Source organism: Passer domesticus, chromosome 2 (genome assembly GCF_036417665.1).
Source record: "Passer domesticus isolate bPasDom1 chromosome 2, bPasDom1.hap1, whole genome shotgun sequence".
Lineage (NCBI taxonomy): Eukaryota > Metazoa > Chordata > Aves > Passeriformes > Passeridae > Passer > Passer domesticus.
Window position 1 is genome coordinate 17796994 of NC_087475.1, and position 22941 is coordinate 17819934.

The 22941-nt window shown below is 41.9% G+C and overlaps 2 protein-coding genes across 8 annotated transcripts in view; one reads left to right on the forward strand and one right to left on the reverse strand.

Moving 5' to 3' along the window:
* AP1S2 (adaptor related protein complex 1 subunit sigma 2) overlaps positions 1-3666 on the forward strand; it is a 30950-nt gene extending 27284 nt beyond the window's left edge. For all 4 annotated transcript variants that reach the window (XM_064407617.1, XM_064407611.1, XM_064407613.1 and 1 more), the window contains one exon: positions 1700-3666. Coding sequence is in view for 3 of the 4 variants with exons in the window: in XM_064407611.1 (XP_064263681.1) it covers positions 1700-1747 (48 nt within the window). In the remaining variant the exon portion in view is untranslated. The remainder of the gene's footprint in view (positions 1-1699) is intronic.
* Positions 3667-3732: 66 nt separating this feature from the next.
* ZRSR2 (zinc finger CCCH-type, RNA binding motif and serine/arginine rich 2) lies at positions 3733-22610 on the reverse strand. Of its 4 annotated transcripts, none has more exons than XM_064407607.1 (11): positions 22497-22610; positions 20646-20725; positions 20410-20503; positions 20003-20111; positions 19607-19693; positions 17355-17393; positions 15066-15181; positions 11910-12123; positions 9653-9708; positions 9363-9472; positions 3733-8724 (listed from the first exon to the last, which is right to left on the reverse strand). In XM_064407607.1, the coding sequence occupies exons 1-11, from the start codon at positions 22541-22543 to the stop codon at positions 8237-8239; spliced, it is 1440 nt and encodes a 479-aa protein (XP_064263677.1). In that variant the 5' UTR covers positions 22544-22610; the 3' UTR covers positions 3733-8236. The 4 variants fall into 4 exon arrangements, with proteins under 4 accessions (XP_064263677.1, XP_064263676.1, XP_064263679.1 ...); XM_064407606.1 differs by having other exon boundaries at positions 20410-20506; XM_064407609.1 differs by lacking the exon at positions 22497-22610 and adding an exon at positions 21695-21839.
* Positions 22611-22941: the final 331 nt, after the last annotated feature.

Consider the following 22941-nt stretch of genomic DNA (forward strand, 5'->3'; position numbering starts at 1 on the left):
AAATATCCTGTTGCGCTCCTGAGTAACTCTTAAGTGCCCACTGCTGTCCAATCAATTTGAAATTAAAAAGTGAATTTATTTCAAATATTTTGAAGAACCTGAGATATTTGAGAAGTTGTATTCTTGTAGAATGCTTTTGAGTTTTGGTGCCATAGTTAGCTAACAGTATAGGATTTCTTGAATAAAGTGCCTTACCTTGGTGGATAGGGGAGGTGTGTGTCTTCTAAAATGGACACAACAAATTAATCTGGGAATATAATTCAAAAAGTTATATTAGAAATGCTACATAGCCATTTCTTCACTTAGTGCCTCCTTTTGGGGATTTGTTAAAATAAATGTGTAAATCTTTAATCCTGCCATCCTGTCTGGCTTTGTCCAGGTCATTGCAGTTCTCAGAATATTTAAATATTGCATCAGTGAGGGAAAAAAAACCAAGCCAGCACTACATCTTTAATACACCAAGTATCTTGTTTTCAGATTTGACTTGCCTTTTTATTGCAATTTTTTATTTCCTGCTGGATTTTAGAAGCCACCTCAATATGCCTGTTCCAAGCTCTGACTTATTTTTGAATGAAGTTGACTTAAAGTATCATAGCTTGTTCCTTCACTGCTGAATCACCTTATACATGAGCTAAATGATGATAGTAAACTTGATCATTTTGTGCCACTTAGTCAAGGCTGACAGAGACAACATTCTGATGTTATTTGTAAGGTTTGAGGTGTTTAATTTTGTGTTTTACCGACATTATTTTTCTAATAAATATTTGCAAAGCAATTGAAAAATAATTTGTTGGCTGCCTTAACTGTTATCTGCCTTTTTTCCCTGCTGCATGACATGTCTTGTTTTAGGATGCTAAAGTAAGTTTATTCATACTCTTAATTTAAAGCTTTTGTTTTGATACGGACACAGTATCCCCTTTTATTTATCATGGCATTGTTAATAGGTATTAAAGAGCTCAGCCTAATGTTTCTAGTTTAAACCATTTATTTTCAGATGCTATTGAAGTAATGAATACAAAACTGATTATAATTTTTTGGAATTTGGTATTAAACAACTTTCTCTGAATCTAAGATTAGAATTTACCTAAAACTTCATGCCTGGTGTGGTGAAATAAAATTCCTGTCCTGAAAACTCCTCCCTCTTTGAAAGGGATCAATCTGACACTAGGCATACCAAGGTTCCGTGACCTGCTTTTTTTAATTAAACATGGGATCACTGTATAAAAAAAAACAACAAACCCAAACTCCTTTATAAAGATCTTAAGGGATACTGTATCTTAGTTGCATCTGTAGTTTCATTCTTCCACTTACTTGTTATTCCCGAACAGATTTTTGAGACCCTTGAAACAATTCACCACAAAATTCACTGACTCCATTGCAAGATCCTTCCCTATCCCTCCTCAGTTCCTATCTCTGTTACTTGCTTTTGATTTGTTCCCTGCTGGTAGATCTAAATTGTTTTATTTTTATTATGCTTAAGGGCAATAAAATCTACCAGCTGTTCTTGTGAACCATGGCAATCTAATTAACAGCTCTGTGAAAAGTGCAGCTAATACCATGTTTGCAAACTGCAGAGCTTCCATGTTTTCATGTCTTTTCAGCTTTCTTTTTCAATTCAGCATCTTCCATACTAACTCATGTACAGCTGCTCAGTAGAAACAGTGTTCATTTACTACTGTCTCAAATTTTCCCTCCGTAGGAAGCAGAGACCCCGCGTAGTGTACTTGAAGAAATTGGATTGACATAAATCTTCTCTTCAGCTGATGCCATCTCAGTGTTTCATACTGTAAATGTTCACTGCCTTCATTGTAATGTTTAGCTAATGGTGTAAGATGCTGTTTGTCAGTATTACTGTTTTGCTAAGCTGCTTCATTCAGGCCTACAAGAAAAATACAAAAATACTTTTTTTTGAAAAGGGAAGAAGAGACCTAAGTTCAAAATTTATAAATGAAAGGGAATTAGATTTAAATTGACTCAGTGTTTCCCTTCACTGCATTTATAGGAAAATTGCGTTTGACTTCAATAAGTCTTCTGTTTTTTATAAGCAAACTTGACTTCAGGAAATAAATGTATTATTATGACGTAAGCATAGCCTACCTAAATGAAAAGAAGCTACATGGACAACTCCAAATATGAAATATTATGGTGTAGAAATTGTGTTTATGCAACCAAAGAATTTGTTCATCTACATTTTAGTCACCACTTGTGATTATTCTGCTTATTTCAGTTGTTGCATAAAGATTGGAAATGTCTGTTTACTACTGAATTTGTCATTATACCAAAGAATCCTGCCAGGATCTGCATATCAAACTGGTAAAAAACTGTTAAGGTGATAGCTGCTTTTTTAAGAAAACTGATCAACTCACTAGACCTGAAAGTGTATTTTAGTGTAGCTACCTTAAGCAAAACTGTGCAAGTTACTATACTCAAAAGGGAATGCATGTAGGAGAGAAGAAAAACCAGCCCAGACTGAATAAGGAGACTGTTTTTAGGTCTGATATTAGCTTGCTTTGACCATGAGTACAAGAAAATGTGCTCAGCTTTCTAACTGAATAGAGATGCATAATGAAAACGGAATACTTTCAAAGATTGGAAAGAAGAAGCTTTACAAAAGGGACCTTTTATTATTTTCTTTTGAAGTCTACCAATTAATTTGTATTTTTTGGTGTTTTATAGTTATGCTTTATTGGGTGTATAGGTACCTTTAGGACACACTAAGTGTCGAAGTCATTGAACTGCTTTTCTTGATCACTTGATCAACACATTAAAATGTGACACATCCCTTACAATACTCCTGCGTGACGTAGTTCAACCAACTAATTTGCAGTGAGAGCTCTTAAACATTAGATTTGTATAGTATATTCACTATAAATCATGTAAACTGATATCCAGTAATATTTTGACACTTTGAGCAGACTCTCAGTAATTACAGACTGAGCCTGTTTCACTAGCAGAAATGTGATCCATGTGTGATTTTGAGGGAGACAGTCGGAGTCTACACCTGGGAGTAGCCAAGTTCTGTTGCCTGTCCCCATGGAGGGGGGCTTGTCTCCTCCCTCTCCACCCAGACACCTTCCCCTAGGAGTTTTGGCTTGTTCACCTGAGTGGTGCCATGTTTTCACAAAGCTTAGCTTCAGCAGCAGCACTTGTGTGGCCAGCTGGAGAGTGGGTTCAGTAGTACCAGCCCAAGGAAAAGTGCAGCGGTGCCACTTCCAAGGCCCCTGATCCAGACCAATACTTGATCAATACTTGAGCCAGTAGAGCAGCCAGGCAGGCCCAGGCTGGGTGTGCCACTCCTGTGGCAGTACCAGTGTGCTGCTGTGAACTCAAGCCATTAGAACTTGTCTACGGATGCCCATTCCAGGATTTACACAGATTCCAGATGACCAGAGACTGTTCTTGTCCCAGGGCGTTTCCCCAGTGCACAGTGGGCAGGGGTAGATGAGGGTAGAGGGGTAGCAAAAGGACCCTGTGTGTGAGATTGTAGTGGTAAAATGGATTTAAGTCAAACCAGAAGCAATTTTATATGTATTAAACATGTTTTTAAAGTTTACACTGTCATTTGTATGTGCTTGGCTGGATTAAGCTTCGTTGTGATTGTGACAAACTGTTTGACCTCTGTCTGTCACATTGGTTTAGTTGTAATAAATGTCCATTTTTACACCATTGCTGTGTTTATATGTAATTAGTGCCTGTATTTACAGAGGAAAGAAGAGGCCACTCAGTGCTGGCTTAAAAAAAAAGAGAAATTTTATTACAGTGCTTAACCTGTTCTTGAGCACTTCATTAAAAAAATGTTGAGGATACTGTGTCCAAGTTTAGTTATTTACATCCATTTAAATTGTAGAGAAAGCAATAAATTAGCAAGTTTTTGGAAAGCTTGTCACATTAAACATAAAATTTATTTAAGTGGATGTTAAATTGATGGGGTAGTACCACTTCATTTGAAAATTAAACCACATGTTGAGAGAGATTCTGGATAATACAGACTGAATATTCAGTTCTTTTCATAGAATTCTGAGCAAGTCAATGCAATGTTTACAATCCTGGTCTCGATCAAAAATATGTCACATGAATCTGTTCTCCACCTTTCTAAAAGAACTGAACTGCTTGATGTTATCAGCAAAAGCATGGGGAAAAATTAACATCTTCAAGGATTTCTGAAAATAATTTGAAATGAAATTCTCGTTTTTGAATTTCCTGTCTTGTGCGGAAGGGCTGGGGAGAGCTAAAGAACAAGTAGGAATTTCTGGATTGTTCAGGCAAGTTGATTGTTGTCTTGAGTGTCTTCAACTTCACTGACTTAAGTCTTTAACTCGAAGAGGCCTTCCCAAACATCTGCCGTTCTTTTGGGGTAAGGCCACAGGGATGGTCACCCTGTGGCTGCCTCTGTCATGTTCCCACGTGCCATGGGTTATGGTTGTCCAGCTTGCTTTGCAGTCTGTCCCACAGCTCGACAAAGTGTTACCTGTCCATGTCACATCAGTTTTGGTTTTCAGCCACAGATACTCAATTCACCTGATACATCAGTGCTGAGCAGGAGTGTATGTGGAAGAACTGGGGTTCATTGTAATTACGAGCTTACAGTGAAATCAAAATGAGCTGCACTCTTTGGATAAGAAAGTGAATTAAGCTTTTAGGTTATTAACTATCATAAACTTCCATCTTTCATGTTTTGTAAGAAGTGCTGATCCAGGACAGGAAGCAATAGCATTTTTAGCAGGCTCTTGCATGTCTTTAGAAAAAAAACAAAGTTATTTAGCACACAGGAATGTCACTGGTAAACCGGAGTTTCCAATACACTGAACGTGCTAATGCAAAACTGGATGCAGAATGGCCATGCTGCCATCACAGGGCATAAACGTGGGACAGGAGTCACTTGGGATGCATTTTGGACAACATGCCCTCTACACAAGGGCTGGGGCCAGAGAGGAAGGCCTTGTTGGGTGTCCACAAGAAATGCCTTGCATTCAACACAGACACATGCCACCCCTCCTCAACCCCTGACGGGGGTTTGCTACTCTGGACAGGTAGACAGGGAATGAAATCCCACAGAAGTGGCCACCAGCTACAGCTGGAGGGAAGACATTGCTGCAAGGGGCAAGCCCAGTCCCCTGATGCCTTAATTCTGCTGGGCAGCAACAGTGCCCATGCCTACAGGGGTTCCCCTGGTGCTGCTGCCTGGCTGGGCTGTTCCTCCTCTGAAGGGCAGGGGCAGCAGCTGCTCCCCATCCTGACTGAAGCAGGGCGTGTGGCAGGCCCTGGCACTGCCACCCTGAACCTCTGTGTACATGCAAGAATTACTCCAGAGCACCTCGGTGATCCCTGCAGAATTCACAACTGAAAAAAAGTATTTTGAAATACTGCTACTTTTAAATAGTTGTTGAAGACAAAACAAAACTTGGCCCATATTAATTCAGTTTATAAGGTCCTTTTCTGTGGAATATGCGGAATAACACACAGTGGGAATAGGCTGTTCCTTACAAACTTAAATCCTTTCCATGTTCTTCTGGGCTTTTTCCCTTTGGGAAAGAAAATAATTAATCTTAACATTAAAAAACTTCTAGTCTGTTTGTCTCTCCAGAATAAAATGTCTCACTCAGATAATAATAAGGAAACACAAAACCATGCATATAACACTACTTAAGATTAAGAAGCAGAGAAACAATACTGAAAAATACAAACTCCAAGGTCAGAAAACTGGTGGAATCCCAGGTTTCATGCTAACAAATGCAAGCTGTCAGATCTACAGCACTCAAATTCTGTGTAATAAACAGATGGCGCGTGAAAGTGCAGGGCAATCACAGCTACCAGTCCTACACTGTACAGGTACAGCCAGCATGTTTGGGTCCAGACCTCAAGAAAACAAGCTGAAGCTTCAGCCAGTGTAGTAGCAGAAATAAAGTATATTTAAATTTTTACATGCATTTCTGAGCAAGTTTGGTTTGTTTGGTTTTTTTTTTTTTGTATTTTTTTTTAAATACAGTCACTCAGCTTCCCAAATCCTATTGCAAAACTGTGGGGACAAGGAGCCTAATCACTTGTGGAATTCTCACATGGTTGTTATTGGGCACTTAGTTTCTAATCCCATAGAGGCCTGGTTTGCTTATTTCACCTGACTGGTCCCAGGTTCCCACCACCCACTCCACATTCTTTGAGCTGGACAGCTGATTTTGCTGGATAATGCCCCGTGACATCTGCCTGCGTGACGCGGGGTGCAGAGTGTCCACACGGGCACAAGCCAGCTCTCCCACCAGAGCTGTGGGAAGCAGGGCAGCCCAGGGAATGGAGGATGTAACCAGTCTGCCACATGCAGTGCAAGTGACCCAGTGAGACAACTGAGCATCTATAAAAAAATAGAAACCTCGGGGGAAATTTGTCTCTAAGGTGTGGTGAGAAAAAGGTACATTGTAAGAAACTGGCAGTAACAAATTTCTCAAATGGAATTAAAAACTTCGTGCTGTCTATCCTTTGAAATATGCCTTTTAAAAAAGTTATTATTTCAAAAATTATGCTAATTAATTACAATTCCTACATCTGTTAATAACGAAAACATTTAATCAAATTAACTAAGCTACAGCTCTGCCTACATTTATGACAATATGTCAAGAAAGTTGGGTTTGAACTGAACATCACTTTTGTTGTATTACTCCATACTGGACAAGTTACACATGAAAAAAGAAGGAAAAATGTATAATCAGCATGCTAGGTGCACTACGCATTTAGAAAAGCAAAAATATACATATATAGCATATGCTGAAGCAATGTTCACTTGATCTTAACTATCCTGGAGAAAAACATTCTTGCTGTGAGGAATGCTGTTGGATACCTAGATTATCTAAGGGAATTTATGTTACATTGCTGGGAGTTGTAATGAATTCCTATTTGGGAGCACTTCATGCCTGCTTTAGGCTTCTAACTCATGGGGTCTGGTTCTCTGAAGGCAGGAGCCCAGTTCTTTGGAGAGGCTAAAGACAGGGAGGTATCTCTACAGACCATTAGGGCACCTGCACCTTCGCTGCTACAAGCTCTCTCTAGGTGTCTGAGGACACTGAGATGCCCAAGTTAAAACCTGAAGATAAACCATGTGAAATACAGTACATCTAACAGCACAAATCTTTTAAATAAAAGTGAAAAAATATTGGTAAGGATTTATCTAACTGTAGGTACTTCACTAATGTAGCTTTCATTTCAAGGAGGTTTTGTCCCAATAATTTCATTTTTATGTACCCTACTCTTCACCTTGTGGTAGGAAAGCAAGGCAGTAGGGTGTCTTAAACTATTTGTAAAATAAACCTAAAAAGACTCTAAGTCAAGTCCTGCTCTCCCAGAACCATGAAATAGTCTTTCATGTATAAACCCTTCAGTTTCTTCAGCCACTCTGCAGCCATCTTGACTGAGCCTTCACAATCACATCTTTGGTTCCCCATGGACACTTTTCACCCCTCCTGCACAAGTCAGGCAGGTTGTTTTCACCTACAAACTGTGTGCAACCAAGAGGTATGCAAAGTAGTTCTAACCTCACTCAAGGATTACAGTTGCATGGTCTCCAGTCTTGGGGATTAAGGTACTGAATAAACTGATTGTTTCTCTGTGGACTTTCTGCTTGGTTTTAGTCTCCTGCAATCCCTACAAGCAATCAGCTCAGCAGCTCAGTCAGGGCCGAGAAAAATCCAACACTCATGACCAAAAAGCTCCTACTGGGCAAGTACTGTACAATCAAACAGTGATGTCATTGAGATCCCTTTTCTCCAACTCATAAAACGATTATATTTTCTTTGTCTAGAAAGCAATTTCCGATAAACAGATGAAAAACACAAATGGCAATCATCTACACAGCCCTGGATCTGCAGTGTGCTGGGGTGTGAATTTACTGCACACTGGCTGTTCTGTACTAACTCCTTACAGGAACAGTAAACACTTAACGTACACATAACAGAAATAAGCATATACCAAAGAGGCTTCACTTCTCTATTTGCACTCAGTGTGCATCCAGGTGTTGCAGCAGTTCAGAGGGACAGAGTAGCTAGAGTACTTCACATTCACACCTTCTACAGAACTTAAAACTTTACATTTTCTCAAGTTTCACACTCGGTAAACTACGTTCCTTTATTAGGAAGAAACATTTTAATGTGCAAGAACACTTTATTTGAAATTCATATATATCTGGTGCCCTATTGGGAAGATTTCTTTGTCAGCTCTATTTTTACCAATTAGGGATTTCTGAAAGTAATTCTCACTTTGTTTTGGGAGTTTCACTATTTTTTCCTCTGCTGCTTGATCTCTTTTTACCCCTGCTCCTGGATCGAGAGGAGCTCCTGCTTCTGCTCCTGCTTCTGCTCCTGCTGCGTGTCCGACTGTGACTCCGGCTGCGGCCTCTCCTCTTCCTGCCCCTGCTGTGGGACCTCCTCCTCTCTCGACTCCTGGACCGCCCCGACCGGCGCCGCCTCTTGTTTTTGCGGCGACTCTTTTTCCTCTCCGATTCCCCATTTCTGCGGTAGGAATGCTCTGGGCTCGGGCTGCCCCTTCTCCTGGACCGGCTGTAGTAGTCGTCGCGATGGCTCGATCGGTTTCTCCTCTCAGAGTTCTTAGACAACTGATGAGTCCGTTCAGGAGAAATGCGTATGTCTCTGTTGGCCTCCCAAAACTCGTTGTTTGGATTTTTGAATACGTGAAGAAAGTTGCAGTGTTTCCCTCTTGGACACTTCTGCCTTTCAAATAAGCCTGCAACAGATTAGGGTTTGCTTTTTTATGAACCAGACCTGTTAAATCTCTTTCTTCATTATGTACCAACTGGAAGAAATGTAATAAACTGAATTTTGCTTCTCCAAACAGAAGAACATGCATCTGACCACCTATCAATTTAACTCACACAAAATTAATTTTCATTGTGTACTTTTCTTGGAATTAGCTTTTTAACAGCTATGAAGATTTGGTTTTAGCTTAGAACAAACTTAACATTTAATTTCATTAAGTTTTATTTACCTTAATGTAAGAAGGTAAATCTAGGTAAGTCACGTTATATTTACTGCTTAGAACTGTTGATAGTCTAGAAACTGCTGTAGCTTCTCAAGAGATAAATTAGTACTTCCTGGAGTTTCACCTTAAGATTATTATTTCCAAAGCTAGAATTCAAACCTTTTTTTCTAGACCATAGTAAATCCACTAGAACAATTCAGATACTTACGTGACATGGTGTAATCTCCCTTTCTTTCCTGGATCTACACAAGCAAGTTACCACATTTATATTCCAAACAGAAATAAATAACATTAGGCACATCTGAAAGCTACAGCCTAATTCCTCTTTTTCACTTCTACAAGTGAGTATTTCAGTAACACATATTCTCTTTTCCAAGACTCACCACATATGGCAGTTTTCCACCTCGTCACAGGACAGAATTCACAGTGAAGCTGTCTGCCTGCATACCATCGTCCACTGAACAGAGCAAGAGCTGCCTGACAGTCCTTCTCCCTTTAAAAAGTAAAAGCAACAGATGGCATTACCATCACACAATCATTTCAGACACCCCTTACCAATTTTAGGTTCCCACTACAGTGTGAGAATGAACTGCATGGATGATACAAACACTTCTTATTCATTATTCAACTCTGGAGTTCAGCTCTAACCCTTGGTAAGACTGTGAGTACTTACGACTGGTACTGGACGTACACATTTCCTCGCAGGTGAGGCTCATAGTTGCAACTGACCTGAGGGGATGGAAACATGAAGTCAGGGCATGGAAGGTTTATGCTGTACAGCAGCTCATGCATCCTGAGATGCGCAATTCTCATTTAAGACAGTTCATCCATATCAACTTAGAGATGATGTTTTTCAAAACAATAAGTGTTAACCGAAAAAAGAAAAAGAAAACCTTTCTGGCTTATATTTAAATTAACTCTGGGACCTTGGCTTCACTTAGTCCACAAGAAAGCTTGTACTCCATTGTCTTGCACTTGTCTGGGCCAACCCTACTGTGCAACAGCCAAATCCTGCTCTGACAACAATCATTAGTTTCCTCATGTGGAAAAGAGGGATTCATTACAGTAAGAGACTCTCGAGCAATGTATCTTCACAGCATCCCTTTAAAATGGCTTTTTCACTGTACCGTTCTGAAAACCGTTCTTGTAATAATTTAGCATTCAAAATAGATCTAAAGCTCTCAAAAATTAACTCCGAAAAAGCTTGCTAGTTACAAAAGTTTCCAACAGGCAGGTCCAAGCAGGTGGAACCCAGTTCTCCAGGACAAACTGTGATTCCAGCCTCTGTTGCCTGCAGGCCTCCTCCAATATCCGCAGCAAACAAAGTTAGCGGCTCCTTTCATCCCTGAACTCTGACTGACACTCAGGGAATACCTCTTTGTATGCTGCATCAGCAAAGGGCTTCAGCCACAATAAGAAGCACTTGTATAACTAGGTATTACAGGATAAGGAGTCAAACTATTTGAGATAAAGAGTGTCAATACAAGAACAAGTGAGAATGATTTTGCCATAGACATTTTTGGGTAGGAAAAGAACCCTAGTGATCTAAGGTAGTATTTTATCAAGATCTTCCAGATTCTGGAGCGGCTTCCCAGAAAAAACAGCCAGAAAAAATCTTGGGCTACACTGGAAAAGTAAGTCAGCTGACAGAGGTGTGTGTATAATCAGATTCTAAATGGTCAGAGTCTCAGCTCACTCACAGTTAAGATCCCTGCAGCCAACATGTTTTTCTGAAGCATCTCTAATGCAGCGAAAATGTGCAAGAGAATCATCCTGCTGTTGCACAACTGCCTCAGAAGCCAAGGAATGCCACACTAATAGTCACAGGGACCCAAGCAGGTGCTGCTTAGCACACCTGCACAGAACCGTGGTACAAAGCCAAGGACTGGCTTTGCTGATAAGGCTTTTCAAGCCAGGCTCCACAGGGAATCTGCATTTTGTTTTCTAGTAGAGGACAATTGGCTATTATTCCATGAGTTAAAATATGGAGGGGATGCTTTACTCCTTCAAACAAGTAAAGGTTTCTTACCTATAAAGCTCATTATACAACTACTGAAAACTCACTCCTACTTTCCTCTTGCTTGAAATGCTAATGCCATCTCAGTCCTGAGGCAGCTGTCAGTAGATGAACACAAAAGAAGAAAAGGCACTCTATGCCTCCTGGTGACTGCAGGAAAACACTCAGGAAGGCAAGCAAAAAGGGATGCTGCAATAGATTCTGATACAAGGAGATTGCACTACCCAAGCTGCATATTTTGGGGCAATGTGGGACTGTTAGGACACATCATTCATCTCTGAGGTCTCCATTTACAGATCCCTCTTTATCCCCGTAAGAAACAACAATATAATTGGGAAAAAATCAGTACAAAACACTGAACAAACCAAATGCACAAATTAAGGATGGATGACAAATCTCAAGACCATTTATGCAACTTACCTTTCTATAATTCTTCCTACTGAAATATATGCTATCTTTTCAGTTCATTCTGATCTGATTTTATTTTATTCAGACAGTCCTGAAATGACATTGGTTGGGTGTACACTCCAAATGCATTTCATATCCCCACTATTTCATTCCTTAAGCCCAAACACAGTAGCTCAGATGTATTTATATTGTCTAACAGTCTTAATGGACCCTCTGGGGCTTAGCACAGGGTAAGAAAAGAAAGGAATATGAGATAAGTGGACTGTTGAGTAGTGTGAATAACATGCAGTATAGAAGCTTTTGTAACACTTCAGAGGAATGGGAGAGAAGATTCACCCAGAGTAAGATGGTGCTCTGTAAGAGCAGTGACAAGTTTACAGCTGCCATGAGAGATGCAGAGTTTGTTGTAAGGACACAGCATAGCTCCCTAGTGCCCACAGGATTTAGCTGGGGCATGCTGGACAGAATTCCTCATAAGGCTCATAAACTGCACTCAGATGCATACCTTGAACTGAACCACCTTCCCCACATTCTGAAACTCGGGGAGCACATCCTCGTAGAACTCCAGGAACTGCTGGTAGGTCTCCTCATCACTGTACTCCAGACTGGCATCTGTGTCGTAGTCGTCTCTCCGGCACTGCTCCATGCCAAAAGTGATGAACATCCCTCGCACGAGCAGCGTCTTGCTCGATGTGGGGTAGTTATGCTTGCGAGAACACCTGGACAGAGTCGTGAAGAAAGGGAAGTGGAAACATTGGCACTTTCAGCAGAAGATACACTTGCTGAAGCTTCAAACATTTGTTATTTTCAGTTACAGTTACTATAAAAGAAAATGCATTAGTGGAAGATCAAGATATTTCCATTACTAGACCACGTATTTTAGAGTGAATTTATACATAACCTTAAGGCTTCCTTAAGGCCATTAACAAACACATTCTTGCTTAAGAAAGCAAAACTACAAAAGCAATGGATAGCAGTGTCACAATGAGAGCTGAAGTAATGTCTTTTAGGCTACAAGGGTTAATGTGTTCTCATTTTCTGAAGGGCTTAAAAGATTGTCAGCAGTCTTTCTGTAAAGAGATTTTAAAGCAAGTCCCTGCTCTTCTTTTTGCAAACTGAACAACTTTTACTGAAGTTGTTTTCATCATATGGGAGTAGAAAGTGGGAATGTGGGAAGAACAGCACATTTAGACCTGCACCTGGATGAATGTAAGTCTGGTATTTTTCCACTTTTAACAGAAAAACCCCAAACCAAAACAAACAAAGGAAAAAACAACAACAACAACAAAAACAAATGCACAAACCAAAAAACCTACAAAAACCAAAACCCCAACAAAAAAAGAGATTCTTCTAAATCAGTCGTATCTTAATCTGCAGCTTCTTGGCAGCCATAGAAGTATTAGATCTCCCTCACCATCCATCATATTCAGGCTGCCTCACTAACATGCTGAAAATACAGTTCTCCCCTAGACACCTTTAGATTCAGTCAGAAACACATGTTCTCCATCTTTATTTCACTGTGCTTTATGACTCCCATTCAATATATCCCCAAGCAACTGGGTCATGAACTCTCCAACATTTCTCTCCTTTTCATGACATGACCAAGAAAACATCCAGACTAGTCTAGTCTCTATGTCACTGGGCAGCACAGAAGAACTGCAGGGAGGCCAGGTCTCAAAATGGACAATTACAACTCAGACTTCAGCTAGGAAGTTTTTCTGTACCCAGTCAATCAGAAATGGACTCTCACCTTCTGGTTGGCCCCTTAGACTTCAAAAGGCAAACAACAACAACAAAAAAATCAAATCTCCAATCCCAAAACTAAACCAGGAAAAAATTAATTTGATGATTAATGTTTTTTTTACATTTTAGAAGCTGCCTCCTTTTGCTGTTCAATTTCAATAACAGAACAGAAAATATTAAATTAACCTAATATTGTCTGTACACAAAATGATATATTCACATGACAGAACAAAAGGAACCCCAAGGAAAATGAATCATCCAAGAATCCAGTATTACTGCAAAATGTTAGGGTTTGAATCACTGGGGAAATTGGTAGTAGCAAACTCAGCCAGTTTCAGCTTGTTCAGGACATAGTGAGCTTTGACAAGATTCAATAGTTATTTGTTGATAATGCTGGCTCTGTCACAACTATCACAACTTCTTTCAACCCATCCTTCCAGTCCTACCCTAGCTGTACCAGTCCTTCAACTTAGAGACAGCACCAGATGTTAAAATGACCAGATTATGAAGGAAGCAGGTATGTGAAGAAAAAGAAGGAAAAGGTAGCTGAGATCAACAGGGGTGAAAGAGGAAGGGCAGAATATGATGTTTCTCAGTATTTATTTTCCAAGGGCTATTCATAGTTCAAATGCAAAGTTCAAAGCAAACCTGAGTTTTATGCAATCCATAAATAATCCATGGAAGTTATCTCCATTAAAGATCACTAAAACAAAAATACTGCAAAGACTACAAAGACCCAGACATCTGAAAAAAATGCTGTCTGCAGGGATATAGCTGGTGAAATTTTTATTATGGAATTCCACACATATTTCAAAATAGAAAAAAAAAGATGTAAACTTGAAGCTTCCATATAGTTGAATTACCTTATAATTATCCACAATATACATCACACTGGAACAAATTACTCCCAGGATAGAGAAAACTACGATAGCTAGACTGCACATGTTTCAGTGATACAAGTTAGTAAAATAACCTCATAAGTTCCTGATGAAGATTCATGTAATAAATATCAGAGTCCTTCCCTGCCAAGCTGTTGTTTCTCCTTAGCACAAAAAAAACCCCCCGAGATTTTCAAACCAGAAGCTGCATTTGGGTCATTATTGTTCCTGGGTGCCAATGAACATATACTCTGTATACTCATTCATACTTCTGGTTTCCTCTACATCCTCTGGGAACAAGTTTGCCATTTGTTTCACATGAGAAAGTCTTTCCTTTGTCAAAGCTGGTAAACATTCTGAGGCACCTGACTAAATTGCAAACAACCATTCCCACCCTACTCCTGAGTTTGCTGTTCATCTACCACAGTCCCCTTCCATCCCCCTCTCTGAAAGCAGAGTCTGGACTTGAAAGCCACTTCCACAGAGGTGCTGCTCATCTCTCATCACCCTGATGAGCTTCTCTGTTCTTCCCTTTTACCACACTTCCCCTCTCGAGACAGGAGCACCCTGTCAGTGTACCAAAATCACAACTGAATGCATCACACATTTAAATAGTGAGAGCTCTGGAAGTTACCTGACAACTTTCCTGACAACAAGTGTGCAGATTTACCTAACTTACTTTCTTTAGTCCATTTGGGATTTGAATTTATGCAAATTAGGAAATATAAAGAACTAGCATCTGACATATCAGAGCTGTACTATTAACAGACCATATACATTCTATCAGAATATATCTGTGCATGAGTCTCAGCTAAGGAAAACTCCAGTCTGACCAATGTAACCAGAATGCACCATCAGTAATATGCCATAACAATAAATAGCTCAATTCCAGCAGGCAAAGCTCTGCTCTCAGTCCACATCCAAAAACACAGAAGTATTTTATGCAGAAATTTTTCCTCAGTTTGCTTATGACCTAATAAAGTTGTCTCTGTTTTATCTCCCCAACACACTTCTATCCTGGTAAATATTCAATGGATTACCTGTCTCCAAATCGGCAGGAACCTGTTTTAATGTAAAATGGGCAATTTGCTCTATCCTTTTCTGTTCCCAGATTCTCTGGGGGCTCTGGGTTATGCCAACTCACACCATTCTCCAGCTGTGGAAGAAACATTAAAGTAGACAAAAGTTAGAAAACAGTAAAGAAACAGAGTGTCAAAAATAAAACTTAACAACTGAATTCACATGCAGTTATGAGCACTATGTTTCTACAGGACAAGCTAAACCTATTTCAAGCATTGTTTTTCAAAGCTGCCCTGTGCCTTGGGTCTCACTTCATACACCTGTGTCGTGGTTTAACCCCAGCCAGCAGCCAAGCCCCAGAGAGCCACTTGCTCACAGCCCCAGGCGGGATCAGGGGGAGAATGGAAGGGTAACAGATATAAAACCCATGCATTGAAATAAAGACAGTTTAAGAGGGAAAGCAAAAGCCAGGCAAAAAAACAAAGCAAACCCAGGAATTCATTCACTGCTTCCCAGGGGCAGGCAGGTGTTCAACCATCTCCAGGAAAGCAGGTCCCCACCACATATGACAGGGATGTGGGAAGACAAACACCATCACACCAAATGTCCCCCCTTCCTCCTTCTTCCCCCCACTTTATACACTGGGCATGATGTCAGATGGTCTGGAATATCCCTTTGCTCAGTTGGGGTCACCTGTCCTGGCTGTCTCCTCCCAACCAACCATGCACCCTCTGCCTCTTCACCAGTGTGGCAGTATGAGAAGCAGAAAAGACCTTGGCAGAAAAGGCAGACCTTGGGTCTGTGTAGGCTCTGCTCAGCAATAACAAAAACATCTCCACATTTTCAACCCTATTTTAAGTATAAATCCAAAACAAAGCCCCATACTAGCCACCTTGAAAAAAAAATTAACTCTACCCCAGCCAAAACAAACATGAAAAAAATTAACTCTACCCCAGCCAAAACCACCACATGGCAGAGAGAAAACTAGGACTATTTACTTATTTTTCTCTGCAACAGCCCAAAGCTCAGCAAGCTCATCATTATCACTTTTATGTGCTTCTAGAAAAGGCTAAAATAAAAGTAATCTGCCAAAGGCTAGAATTTAAAAAAAAATTAAATTCACAGTTAACACTGAGAATAAACGTGTCTGTACTGATCATTTTGGATCATTAAGATTTCTGTAATTCAAAATGGCCTCACCAAGTTGCAAGCCTTGAATGACTACAACCAAGACACATATTTTAAAATATGTGTCTTGGTTGTAGTCATTCTAACCAAACAATCTGTAAAGCTGACTGGCCTAAGTTCTCATTTTAAATCAACTGAAAATTCTTTTTATTCACAAGCAGTATTTGACCCAGCTACCAATTCTGTTCATGACTTGCAGCCATAATTTTCTGTCACCAGAACAGCCCTGTTATGTCAGCAGTAAATGAACCCTGAACTGATACTCTAATGCAGTCTCTAACATACCACATTTCTGACTGTTCCTTTGCAGACATCACTGCCAATGCATTTTGAGCTCTGGGCAGGCAGCAGTTCAGAGCAGTTTCCTACCATCTTATGAAACAGATTCCCTACCTAAAGAACTGTTTAAATATGATTTGGAACCAAATGTAACTCCAATGTACCTATGGCAATCAATAAACAATGGATAAATAGGTTAAAACTTATTTTTCAGATTCATGTAGTGGTTTAAACAGAACAAGAATCTTCACAAGTTTAACCATGTGACAGGGATAAAAATCCAAATTATTCTTTAAGGCAATCTCTAAGAGTCAAATGAAAACTGCAGCTTTCTTTTCTATACACTGCCAGCTTGAGATCCATGCTCTTCCAGGCATCCAAGCAGTCAAGCTTCTCCCTCCCCCACCTTTTTTTCTTTTCCTTAAGGATCTGTGCCCTCCTCTACCACTGAATCCTCTTATTTAGAGCCTGACATCTGCTTAAAAAGACAAGTTTATCTTGCCAGCCAGGACTGACAGATTTATTGAGAATTACAATTCACAAATAAGCCATCATGCACAGTGGTTTTTAACAGCACACAGCAGTATTTCCAGGTTCATTTTGACTCAGACCTCCTGAACAGTCATCAGCATGCACAACTGCACTGCCACCAACCAGCCAGAAATATGCTTAATTATGTTCCACCAGTAAATAATTGTTTACAGCTCATGCAAGCCACTATATATTAAATTTATTCAGGCCATTAGGTTCTCAAGAGCAGATGGACAGCATGCTAGAAGGCAAACACCGGATGGAAATTAAATTACTTTTCAGTTCTTTTTTCAGAAAGTCTCTGAGCATACCTGGCTTTCAGCTTGATCCAGCATCCTCTGCACAGCTGCCTATAAATGGTGCAAACACAGGACTAGTGAAAACCCTGAGGATACACAAAACATCTGGTTTCTTTAGTTAAGAACCTAATTTACAATGCTCAGTGATTATGCATAATGAAAGTGTGATGGGGTTTGCTTTAAAAACAGGAGATTTACTTTGGCTCTGTAGCAATTCATGTACTACAAAGCTGTTAAAGGATACACCAGACAAGACCCTCACGTAGATGATCTCTAAACTAAATGATAGACAACATAAAAGTTTAATTTTCTCTTTTAAAACTATCATTGAACTATTGATGCTTAAATCCATCTCCTGCTCTATTACACAGCCTGGTTACAGGTAAGTCCATAATCATTTAGTAGCACGAAATGTTTTAACTTACACATTTTATGGAACACAGAAAAATGTAATGCTTAGTGAGCCTCTGTTACAGCAAAAGATGTAACTGGTAAGAAACAAACATTGCAAGTTAACCATATCTAGCCTTCCAAATACAGGAAAGCAATGAGGATACTCTTTCCCTTCATTTTTCTAAGTGGGCTGAGCATAACAATACCACTCTCCAAAACTGGCTGGACACTACTTCTAATAAATTGCTCTATGAAGTTCCTAGAAAAAAGATATTTTAACATAATCAGTACAAGAAAATATGCTAGAACTGGAAGAGAATTAATTAAATTTTAAATGAGCAAATAAAAATTTTAAAATGCAATTAAAAATTAGGACCCAGACAGCATCTGGTACTGATCACCAAGGATATCAGATAGTACCCACCCTAATAAAGAAAAATGAAATAGAACAAACAAATAAAACTTCCTGAACCACACAAACGAAAAAAAACAAAGCCAAAACTAATCCTTCACCCTCTCAAAAAAAGCCTCTAACCACCACTACCCATCAAATTTCTTCATTTTAGGGAGGGAAATTAGTTTTTTTTCTTGCATCACTGTTAGAACTTGAAGAAACTGCTGTTTCAAGACACAGGCAAAACCAATTAAACAACTTCTGCTGCTAAAATGGGTGGCTCTGCTTTTAGCTGGGTAATCAGTTTCCCTCTGGGTGACTGTAATTGCCCTCTATGAGCCAATTTAACTCACTATCCCCGTAAATAATAACCCAGAAAAACACAAAGCAAAGAATCCAACAACAAAACAAAAAAGAAAGCTGCTTTCATCTAGTTCAGGGACACCAGTTATCCCACTGAGGGCTTGGGCACACCCAGACACAAGGACAGAGGGGAGGAACAAAATCCTGCTGTTATCATGGTTCAACTCTCTCCAAACTGTATCTCAACCCTAAATAAAGGACACAAGCATAACTTTCTCTTCCTACTCTGCCAAGACAGAAATGGACACCTGAACAACAGAGCAAGTAAGACAGGAAATACAATAACTGCTGTTCTTTGGCATCCCTCATTCAAGTGTTACATTATCAATGGCACAACCAACTATTACCTGCAGACAGCCACAACTCTCTGCTCATGGCTCTTCTCCTGCTCTGGCTATCAGACACAGCCACAAGACACCTCCCAGTGAAATGACTGGAAACTTAGTGACTGTGGAGAATCTAAAATGACCAGATCCTAGAAAGCTGCAGTCACTCTTCAGTGGCAATAACAGGCCAGTCCTCACACTGGATTACTGTACAGGACATCTTACATCCATGTCACTGAACTTGTAAAACTTAACATGAATGTATCATTAACAGAAATGTTATCAATGACTTGTATCTTCAATACCATTTTTATTCCACCCAAGGAGATCTGAAAAGAGATACATCCTGTTGGATGAGTCAGGTAAAGAAGAACTGTAATTCATCTTTTGATTAAGAACTGTGTTAAGGAACAGCAGCAATGTACTTCCATATTCCACATCCTCTTTGGGCATTTTCTTCAGCACTGACTGTGTTTAACTGGGACATTAAGGAAGGATTATCTTTAACACATGATGCAGAAAGTGCACTGGCACAGCACCTTCATGTTGACCTGACATAAGCAATTACAGGCTGTGAACAACCAGATGGGTTAACAGGAGTTACACTTCAGTATATGGACCCCCTGGATGCTCTTTAACACTGAACAATGGTTTAGGAGCTTAGACAGAATGGGTTAACTAATGCATTTGCTATTTATACAAAAATCCCTTTTCAACATGCATAACTGTTGCATCTGATCATGTCACAGGACACAGAACATGTATATCCTCCCACCACCAGGAATCACCTCTCTCTCTCTCTTCTCCTGTTGCTTCTGCTGTGCCACTTCTCTCTCTTTTCTCTGCTGCTCTTCCCATTCTTCTTTGATCTTCCTCTTTATAACAGAAAAAATAAATGAAGGGACAATGCTTTACAATCAAAGTCAAAAGCACCATGTTGCATTACAACTCCTTGACCATTAAGTTTTCATCTAGTCAGAAGCAACTAAATCTGACAAAAAACCCTTTTAAGAGCTGTTGTTTTCTTCTCTTGTCAATTCTGCTTTTCTATACAAAAGAATGGAGAGTCTCTGCTTTCAAACACACCAGCATCAAGAAAAATGGGCCCATCACAAAATAATGGAAGTTATTACACTAAGCTGCCCTGTTGCCTCGCACAACTGTAAGGTTTTACATCTTTATACCTCTTCTTCTTCTTGACGTTTTCTTGCAGCCTCTTCTTTTTCTTTCTTTAGCTTGAACTCTTCTTGGGCCTTTTCTTCTCTCAGCAACCACTGCTCATGTAGTTTTTGTCTACCAAAGAAACCAGACACCATTTAGACCACCAACTTAAGGACTACCCATGACTGATGCAACTGTCATAAATACAAATCAATACTGTATTTATTACTACAATAATAACTGCAACTTATCTTATTTTAAAGAGAATTTTCCATAGGAATCATTCAGGCTTTAGAGGAAAGGACTGTGTAGCCTGGCGTATTCAATAAAGATTGTGTTTCACAGAATATATTCAAACTTTTCAAAGCACTAAAATGGAATTGATTACAAAAGTGTTTATTGCATATATGCCATTTTCTAGATTTCTCACCTTTCTGCCTCAAGTTTTTTTTCTTCCTCTTCTTCCTCCTCTTCTTCCACTTCCTCCTCTTCCTCCTCAGACACAGATTCATCTTTTTCTGCAGCTTCTGAAAAAAAGCACAACTCAATGCATCTACATAACTGCATGCTACAGCCATACAGATACACAAAATAATATCTTAAAAAAAACCCAAAAAAACCCCAATCACTTCTAGTTTCACTGACAGCACCAAACACTTCACTTACCTGAGTCCCTTAGTTTGGCAAGCGCCTGCCGCTTTTTTTTCCTCTTCTCCTTCTTCAGAATAGCTCTGTACTTTTGATGGCTGAGGATGAGAGAACATTACTTCTGTTAAAACAGCCAAACAAATAGTTTTTACTGTCACACATGCACTTAATTTCCTTCAGCAATACAAAATCCCACAAACTGCAAAATTAACAGGCATTTATATGAAACAGGAACTCCACAGCAGCATCTGATGTGACAATGAAATCTGCAAATCTGTGGCTGTGCTGTTCACACTTGCACATGGGCAGCAGCAAGAAGACACCACACCTGGGGTCTCATCTTTTTGAAGCTCTGCAGTACTCAACATCATCACCAACTCCATGAAATCTCCTTCAGCTCCTGAAACTTGGTCACTAGATAAGGGAGAATAACTTGGGGATCTCCTACCCTACGATTTTGGCACAACTTTCAGCACATTCTAGTCTTTCTTCTACAGGACTTGAAATTTCAAGTCCTTTCTTTTCTCCTTTGATATTCTCCACAGGCAGCAGTCTCAATGCACAGCTAACAAAACACACTCCACAGCCCCCACAGACAATGCTCAGCACTGCTCTTCTGCTACAGAAGCTTGGCCAGACCCTTTGCTTGTCTGACAGCTTTGAACAGCTACCTACAGGCAGCACCATGTTTTCACTATGGTTAAAATGCCTCTAATGTCCAAAAGCCTTTCCACATCAAGCTCTTTTTTGTCAAGTTTCATTCTTTCCTCTTCCTAGCCAGGTGATAACGGAGAGACAGGAAGGAGGGATGATCTGCTCTTGCCATTGTGCCACACCAAATGCTGATGGGAGATTAATACCTTCCCCTTTTGGAGTGTGTAATTTTAAAAGATTCCACAAGTGTAACTCAGCCAGCCAGAACTTCCCCCACATCTCCAATCCTGCTCAGGACTGCTCACATCCTCACCACCTGTGTGTGCCAGGGTGACAGCACGGTGCTTGTCCCACAGAGCAGTGTCTCCACGGGGCCCTCTGCCTCCGACCCGGCCAGCCTGGCCGCCTCTCACCTCGTGTCCCTGCCTGAAATGGACCGCATCTCTCAGCAGGTGCCTGGGGCTGACAAGCGAGAAGCTCCTTCCCAGTTCCTGGGAACTTCTTTCTCTTGAAGCCCAAGGAAGGAAGGAAGGGACGGAGGAACTCCCCTTCCCCCAGGCCAGCACAGGAGGAGGTGGGCACGCAGCAGACGCGCAAGGAGCAGCGGTGCTCCAGGGCTGGGGTTCGGCTCTCCCTCCAGCCGCACGGCACCGGAGCAAGGCCTGGGCAAGCACCTGCAGACCCCGACCGGGGAATCCCGTCTGAGCGCGGCTGCCCCGGCCCGCAGCCTCCGCGCCGGGGCTGAGCGGGGCTCGGCCCGGGCACGCACACGCCGCTGCCTCCCCGCGCCGCGGCCTCCGCTGCTCCTCGCATCCCCCGGGGCCGCCGCTTTCCCGGGCGCGTCATGCTGCGCTGTCCCGTGCTGTGCTGTCCCGTCCCGCCCCGCCGCACCTGGGGCGGGCCCGGCGGCCCCGCTGCCCCGGTTCCGGACGGGGACGGCACCGGCAGCGCCCCGGCCGCCTGCGGGCCCGCTCGCCGCCCCCAGCGCGGCCGCGTCCCCGCCCCGAGAACCACCGAGCCCGGATCCCCCGTCCCGGCGGGCCGCGGCCGCGCGGAGCTGCGCCACTGCCGGGCCCGGCCACGGGGCGGCCTCAGCCGCGGCCGTCGTGCGCTCGGGCGGTCCCGGCCGGGACGGGCCCGCGACCCTCCGCAGGAACCCGCGGGCCCCTCCCCTTGCCCCGGGGGGTCCCAGCCCCGGCCCGGCCGCGGCCTCACCTCGGCTTCCCCAGGGGGGGCTCGGGCACCAACATGGGCGCCGCCATCTTGCGGTACCGACGGGACGTCACGTGACCCCGCGGCGGAAGGGCGCGCAATCGGTTCCGGCGGGCGCGCGCGGGGCCGGGCGCGTGCCGGGCTGCCCTGGCTGAGGGCGGCGGGACCGGGCGGCGCTGGGGGCACGGAACGGGGACACGGAACGGGGGGAACGGGGAGCCCGATTCACCGAGCTCCCTTAAGGACCGCAAGCGAGGGAGTGCGGAGAACGTTCCGTTGTCACGGAACCACAGAGTGGGCCAGGTTGGGAGTGACCACGGTGGATGATCTGCCCCAGCCGCCCTGCCCGAACAGCGCCGCCACAGGGCGCAGGGCTGTGTCCGGGCGCTTCCTGACTGCCCCCCGAGAGGGACACTCTGCGCCCTCTGGGCAGGCTGGTCCCGTGCTG

Excerpts from the sequence above, each read along its gene's own strand:
- ZRSR2 (XM_064407606.1), bottom strand. The coding sequence starts at position 22,543 with ATGGCGGCGCCCATGTTGGTGCCCGAGCCCCCCCTGGGGAAGCCGAG. Across the intron at positions 20,507-20,645 it reads TGCCAAACTAAGGGACTCAG|AAGCTGCAGAAAAAGATGAA; the intron begins GTAAGTGAAGTG and ends GCTTTTTTTCAG. Across the intron at positions 12,124-15,065 it reads TCCTGCCGATTTGGAGACAG|GTGTTCTCGCAAGCATAACT; the intron begins GTAATCCATTGA and ends GACTCTGTCCAG.